We start from the raw sequence: 8,060 nt of genomic DNA, 5'->3' as shown, positions 1-8,060 counted from the left end.
AACAAACCCCATTCTTTTGTTGCTAACGCGCCGTCTACTTGGGTTATCTACTCCGACATTGTCATCTTTTTCCTCCGCAATGCTGTTTCCTCGACATCACTTACTTCATAATGCTGTTGCCTCGCCATCATTTACCTCTTCAATGCTAATCTACAGTTAAATTATATGTGAAAATATTCATGACAATCTAGTTCGATTAGGAGTCTATCAACTCTTCCGTATATTATTAGCTATCTAAGCTTTCATTCCTTATATGAGAGTATAGCATTGCAATGCCAAAACCTGTGCTCGTGAATAATATCCCTTTAATTTTCACGATATTTCAAAATGCTTCATTAACGGTGAACTAAAAATTTGCCCTAAGGAAGTGAATGAATTTGCATCGTAATGACCAATAAATTTTTTTTTCAGAACATTGAAGAACACTACGGGACCTATGTTCTGAAGAACGACGAAATGAAGGTGGGCGAGATTGGTTGGAAATCAAAATTGTACTGCGAGTTGAATTTAATAAGATTATTGTCCAAATACTATGTCCTTTGAAACGTGGGACTTAACATTTTTATTCATTATATGTTCTCAATTTGTAACTAACTATTAAGAGATACCAAACTTCAATAAGCAATTTACTAGAGTATGCAACTGTTAAATTTTGCGAGAACAACTTTCTTACAACATTTCCTTTTCAGCGAAAGGAGCGCGTCAAAATCGATGAGACCAGCGAGAAGGCATTTGAGCTTTACAAAAGAACAATGGATTCAAAAATCGAATCCCAGCGAAGATCTCTTGAAGAATCATTTTTAAAAAGATGTCACTCAAACTCGAAAAACAAAGCTATTGCAGCTTACAACAAGGAAAACCAATACGCCAGAAACGACCCTTTGTTTGAAACTGCGGCTGACGCTAAGAAAATCCTTGAAATGGTGAGTCAAAGCAAGCGAAAGTGCAATCATGTACTCATAATATCGCTGACCGAACACTCTGGGTAATTGGGCAGTGTATATTCGCTGCCAGATTGTGGACAGATATGATGATTGTGCTTACACAAGCAAATGCATGCATTGTCTTATCAGGCATGGTGCACAGAAGCAATAATTTCCATCAATAAATATTATCGATTTGTTTGAATAGGTGGCAGATATGTGCTGCAACCCAGTTAAAATTTTGAGCCGAGACCGGCGCCGGGTTTAGCCGGGCTGGTCGCGCTTTAGCAGGATGGAGCCGNACGTTACTGGGTCTCTGCCCGAGGGCCTGATTATAAAAAAGTAAGGAGTTTTAATTTAATATCTTTCTTATCTAGGGTTTCAGTTCCTCTTTTCTGAATTTTCTTCCCTACTTTGGAAGACAACGTCTTCTTACGACGAACAATTCGAAAATCCTTGTACCATCATAATGTAGCCGCGAGACAACTATAATCCTTAAACGACGTTACTGGGTCTCTGCCGGAGGGCCTGATTAGAAAAAAGTAAGGAGTTTTAATTTAATATCTTTCTTATCTGGGGTTTCAGTTCCTTTTTTCCGAATTTTCTTCCCTACTTTGGAAGACAACGTCCTCTTACGACGAACAATTCGAAAATCCTTGTTCCTTCGGGTTTTACGTTACGTTATCTTTCTAGTATTATTAGTAATATATATCGCGCATCATTTGTCAGGTTGATTGCCGAGTGGCTTACTCTAGCGGCGCGTATGAATAGGTTCTCGTCTGGTCTCTGGCGATGTAACACAGGACGATAGAAACGGCAAAGGGAAATATCTAAACACTTTCTAAATTAAGGGAGGGGGGGTTTACCCTAAAATTTTCGGATTTGGCTTTTATGGTATTTAGTATCATCTTAAAGCTGACATTCTGCCCTATCCAACGGTACCACTGCGATCACTGTACGTTAATTTATACGTTCATGACGGCTCATGAAAGGGGGTGGGTGGGAGAGTTCTTTAAGTAATTAGATAGGAACTAATTAGCTGCTGAGATCTTTAAATATAGTGTCTACTTAAGTTGTGCTGCAGTTACGTGCTTAGTCTCATCTTAAAGCTGACATTCTGAGCTATCCAACGGTACCACTGCCGTATGTGTACGTCAACATTAACGAACACTTTTTTTTATCAGACATCTATTACACGGGGAGAAGAAATCGTCTAGGGGCCTGACTATACACATGACTATACACATTCTGGCCTAATACACGGCTATTGTCACACACATTTGGTCAAGTTTTAAAATGAAATAAAAAATCAAAGTTTTAAGACAAATAACGGCCCTATCTCCATTAAATTCCTAAAAAAAATACATCACCAGCGTATGTAGGGGCGGTTAACGGTCGAGATCAGAGCGATGCCAGACGCGGACTCCCTGGCTCCTTCTTTTGAGAGTGTCGTTTTAGTTTTACTACCGGCAATGATATTACTTAGAGCTTTCTACCGTAGCACTACGGTCGAGACTGTACGTTGTCGTGCCGCCGTTGATGAACTTGACCGTACCACTTCTTCTGATGAGAATTGTGACCGTACCTCTGCTGACTATGACCGCGACGGATGATAATTGTTGCGCAGTGCTCTATACTTGAATCTCTATAATTGCTGGTGTTATCGTTGGACAATTCGTGGCTTCTCGCGTTGTCTTTATAAACCGAGTAGATAACGTGGTTATTCCGTTGAGTTGCACCACTGCCACAAAGTATCGTACTTCCGCCTCTGGAAGACACAACTCGTCACCTCACAAATACGCCGGACGCCAATCCACTGGCTAGCACGCTCGAGGTACCAGCTCGAGACTAGGCTCCAGACTGGACTCACACTCACTCCTGGTTCTCCCCCACTCCTTAAATATCCTGGCGCTTGCATCTCGTCGCTTTGCGGCTCCGCCCCGAATCCAAATCCCGCCCTAAATTCAAATCTCCCTCAAATCATGCCCTTCCTTTATATTTGTAATTCGTGAATTCCTCTTCCTATCAAATCCTCCCAACCTGCCTAAAAAATAGATGAAAGCCAGGCGTCATCTAATTTTTCCATCTTATGTTCTATTCCGGAATCCTGATACATAAAAATCGACATCGTATGAAATAAAAAAATCAATAAAAGAGCACATTAATTAGTCCGAGCTAACCAAAAAAATTCAACAGTCTCGTCTCTCTCCCCCTGCACACCCTATCACTGTTAGAAAAATTCCCCAAACTAAAACACAAAGAAACGATAACAAAAATCGCATAAACCTAACCCACTTAAGAACTCTTTCTTTTTACTACATATCGCTTCCGTTTAGAATCACATGGACATCATTACATGCAAAAAATATAACATCCACAAAATAACAAAAGGACTTCCCTTCAAAATGTCCCTGCGCTAACACTCGTATCGTCATAGCACAACACCCAAATCCTTATAAACTAAATAAAAAAAAAGATATACATTAGTCTTCTATAACGAAACTGTATCAGCCATAAAAAACTCATTTCTTAAAATAAAATCGTAACCGTTTAACTCAACATAGACGATTTCAAACAGGACAAGTCTTGAAAGTGACGTTGCTCTATTTGCTGGCCCAATTATGAAAAATTTCAATTATATAACTTTTCCGCTTTATAAACTTTATAAGCTTTGAAATTTAGTTCTGACTCCGGCAAAGAAAACGAATTACATTTCTATTTTCCATTTAATTGGAACGGCTCAATTTACAATCACAATAATCCTATCCGCCTTATTGAGTATATAAAAATAGAAAATTCCACAGTATCTTGTACCGCTGAGAATTTAAGATAACAACTTACAAATTCCTATCCGGAAATTTATCCTTCAATAATCACATTTCATAAAAATAACCTGTTTCTTTTCTGCAGCTGTGCTCGCCTCACGGTTCCCTAGTACACTTTTTATATGCACTCGAATTTACCTTATTTTTCTTGCCTTTATCCTTGCATTTGCTTTTACACTTATGTCGTTTATCAGGTGAATGGTCCTTGGTTCCGTTCTCTTCGCCTCGTTCGTAGATTTAACGGAAGGGGATTGGATTTACAGAAGTAAAAGGGGTGAAGAAAAAAATCTTTTTCCGAAAAGTTAGCGAACTTGTCTGGAGACTTTTTCTCCCTGCATCCAGCCTAACATAAAAAGGGTTGGGATAAGGAAAGAGGCGTAAGCTCCTGAGGGCGGGGGTAGTTGGAGGGTCGGTGTTGCGGGTCAGGTGCAGCGGTGTGGACTGTTTTCCTCCCTGTCAACTCATGTTGACCTCTTGCTCCGTCCATGGTATGGTACGTGCGCAGGTTTGTTTTTCCTGGTTAATACATGTCCACATTAAATTCTTTGCCACCCACACGTATAGATCTTTGACAGCAAAAAGAGTATCTTATCCCCAGCTCATGAAACATACACATTACTAGGAACTTACTACTAGGAATAATTTACCAGTTTACTGGTCACCGGTCGTACAAAAAGAAGTATCCGTATAAAAGTTAAAGGTCAGTCTAGATTTCGTCACAAGCTTAGACTAAAGAAAATCTATAGTTATTCACAATTTTATAACGTCTTACCATGACCCAGTGGCTTAATCTTTCGACCTGGGGCCGGATTATCAAAACTTCGTAATTTTTTGTACTTACGACAAAAATGTTACGTGTTACGTAGGTACACCCTAATTTTGGCATCATCAAAACTTTCGTACGCAAGACTTAGCTAAAAGCGTATTATCAAAACCATCTGGCTAACTGACCAATAAGAGGCTTTGGATTCGCTGTTCCTATAGCCCCTCTCGACCAGTGCGCGGTGCGCTTGGACGAAAGTAGGATGTGTGGTGTCAGCGGAATTTGCGATGCCTGACTCATTTGGATAAATGAGTGAGACGTTATCCAAATAGCAATGCACTTGTTGTGATAATTAACCGAAATTTCTTGCAATAAGGGTAAATAAATGCATTATTCCTATTCAAAATTAGAAGATTTTTTAGAAGGTCGCATATAATTTAGAAAATTTCGTGATTTGGAGTTGCGAATGTCATAAAAAGAAATAAATTTGTTTACAGAGAACTAGAAACATGGTTGGCTTGTCAACTTCAATATAATTTTGAATAAAAAAAGCATTAAAATATTGTTCAAGTGAACGATCATAAAACTCTTAGATGAATAAATATGGATATCAACATTTGCTTGTATATTATAGCACAAAAGGCAATTTACATTTTTATCTCAAAAGCACCGTTTAGCACGATCACATATTATATGTCGGATTATTGACAAAATTCTATCACAATTCACCGTGTTGCTACTTGCTAGTAAATCAATGCTTTCCTATTGCTTCAGCAGACACTCTAAACTTGTGCGGAACTCCACTTCCGACATCTCCGAGCAGGCGTGCAGTTACGTATCGTAGCTTCCCGCGCAAATGTTTTGACAATACCACCTCTAGAGTTACGTCATCATATCAGCACTTACGCCACTCGTAAGTCGATTTTGCGTACTTACGAAGTTTTGATAATACGGTCCCTGGACAGAGTGACTCATCGCATACATGACATTCGTTCCATGAACCGGGACCATCCTCTTTTCACACGTAACGTCCCCGTTAGGTCTGGCCTTTGCCTCACTCGCTCGCCTGGATTCTGCAATACATTTCTGGGTGAGACACAGTACATTTTTAACAACTTCATAGCTTTAACTTGATACGTTTACATTTAGAAAAATAAACACCATACGACTTCCTAGCAATCCTTCCTTCTATCTTGCTCCTACCACCGCTACTTAATTACGGTAAATCGAAGGGTGCACCGTACCTCTTAATGGTTTCCAGTTATTTTTTAGTCTCCCCCTAGATTCTCTTTCTCTTCGTTTTCTCTCCTGCTCCTGACCTACCGTTTTCTGTTACGCTCGCAACGTACCGTTTTCTACGACCTGTGCTGCAGCTGCCGTTGCCGCTGTATCTTGCTGCACTCGCCGCTTGTACTTGCCGCAGCTATTTGCCTGCTTCCCTACAGCTGTTCCTTCCTACTTACAACTCTGGCTGCCGCCGTTTACCCCGCGTTATTTTCGCCCCTACCTACTCTGCCACCGCGTGCGCGCCTCCTACTTGCTAAATCCCTATACTCTATAATTCCATTCGATAATTCGGTCTACTTTTTCCAGTTAGCCACGCAGCTCTGCTTAAAAAATGTTTCTAACTGCATATTTGCCACTGCTCGTGAACGCGCCTGATACTGTTCGTCACAGCATATCCAGGATTTTTACTACCTTAGAGTTCCTCAGGCAGTTCGGGTTCGAATGCACTATCAACGCTGGTTTACTATCATTCCGTGGAATAATTCTTCGCCACCTATACAGTCTAAAACCAGGTCCCTAGTAGGACCGACACTCTTTATAACTTATTACTGCTTATACGTGCAACTGATCGTATAACTGAACCAAATAATCTCCACAGCATGTTAAACCAGACTACGAGTTAAATTTCCGTCAAAAAAAAATACGATTGAATTTGAGTCTCATCAATCATCACCAAAAATGAGTCACATAAATCTTACACATTGCATCACTGTCCTGATTGTCTATATTTTTTCCTTGGAGGTCAATGTTGTTTCCTCGCCAGCAGTGACCTCCACAATTCTGTCTCCTCGACATCATTTACCTCTATAATGCCAATCTACAGCTAAATTATACATGAAAATCTTCATACCATTTAGTTCGAATAGGAGTCTATTAACTCTTCCATAGATTCTTAGCTATCTAAGGTTTCATTGTTTATATGAGAGTAGCATTGTAATGCCAGAACGTGTGCTCATGAATAATATTCCTTTATTTTTCACCAGATTTCACAATACTTCAATAACTGTGGACTAAAAAATTGCCTGGAGGAAGTGAATGAAATTACAATCGTAATGAGCAACATTTTTTTGCAGAACATTCAAGAACACTACGGGATCTGTGTTCTGAAGAACAACGAAATGAAGGAGGACGAGACTAAATGGATGAGCACACGTGTGTTGCTCGCAACTGCAATTGCAGCTGCGTTGGAAAAGCTGCTCGCATCAGGAGTGAGCCTCCCGCCCGGGGTCGGACCAGCCCTTATAATTGTAGCTGCGCTCCTTCCCATTGTAGATAGAGGTTACGATCTTTATTTGGAACGGAACCGGGAAAATAATTCTGAAAATAATGATGATTGAATTGTGATAAACAATTTTGCAAGTAATTATGCAAAATTATTCTGCAAATGACACTTTAATGCAAAGTTCAACGTTCTCTTAATTTATGTGCGTTCGGGGGAATTTTTGGAGATTCGCTTCTTCTGGAAGGCTCTGGTTATAAAAGTGGTTGTTCATATTTATTTTGCTAATCTATTTGTAAAAGGATTGCATGCAAGCGATCCAAATCCGTTGTTCTCAACTGTACATTAAACCATTGCACGGGTCACTGAGGATGAGACGCCTGCCTTGCTTGGAAAACTTGGATAATGACTAATTGTACATAGTGAAACTGGCCTTGGATGCTGAAACATGTTAAAAATACTAAGAATAGGATTGTAGAGCTCAAACTTATCCATTTCGACACCTCCTATGGAAATATTTCTTTTCCAATGAATCATGTGGGTTCAATGGGAGATCACACACACACAGGAGAAAATAAAGATCTATGTACTCTCTTCATTTACAATCATTTTACTTTTTTATGTTTGCATAATAATAGTAATGATGACAATGCTGACAGTAAGAATGTAAATATGGGGAGAGTCAATAGAGATTAAACAATTTAGGTAAAAATGTACATTATTTGGTGGAGAGGCCAAGTCGTTAATCGTATTTACTGCGCATCTGTCTTGGGACGTTCCATCAGTACCTCAGTGCTGGCTTTCAACACCTAAACGTGATATTCGGAAACTGGCATCTAGGGACAGTCGGCGCTTCGTGTAGGCCAGTGGTTCCCAAACTTTTTCAGGCTGGCGCCCCCTTTGGCTGCCTAGTGAATTTCTAGCGCCCCCCACCGACATATAAAAACATACGCCTCTTTCTTGAAATTTAGTACGCTGTAATTTTAAAACATAATGGTTAAACACAAATGTGTATTTCACAAATAGAACCCCATTTAGCAAAC

General features: G+C 39.8%; 1 protein-coding gene across 1 annotated transcript; it reads left to right on the top strand.

Moving 5' to 3' along the window:
- Positions 1-416: 416 nt before the first annotated feature.
- LOC108669604 lies at positions 417-7,076 on the top strand (the record flags this gene model as incomplete). Its single annotated transcript, XM_018156982.2, has 3 exons — positions 417-462; positions 690-923; positions 6,872-7,076. Coding segments are annotated over exons 1-3 (445 nt in total), but the record flags the coding sequence as incomplete, so codon positions are not given.
- Between the last annotated feature and the right edge of the window lie 984 nt (positions 7,077-8,060).

This window comes from Hyalella azteca, unplaced genomic scaffold (genome assembly GCF_000764305.2).
Source record: "Hyalella azteca isolate HAZT.00-mixed unplaced genomic scaffold, Hazt_2.0.2 contig14470, whole genome shotgun sequence".
NCBI classification, from domain to species: Eukaryota; Metazoa; Arthropoda; class Malacostraca; order Amphipoda; family Hyalellidae; genus Hyalella; species Hyalella azteca.
Note: the sequence above shows the minus strand (reverse complement) of the source record. Positions and strands in the feature narration are given on the sequence as shown.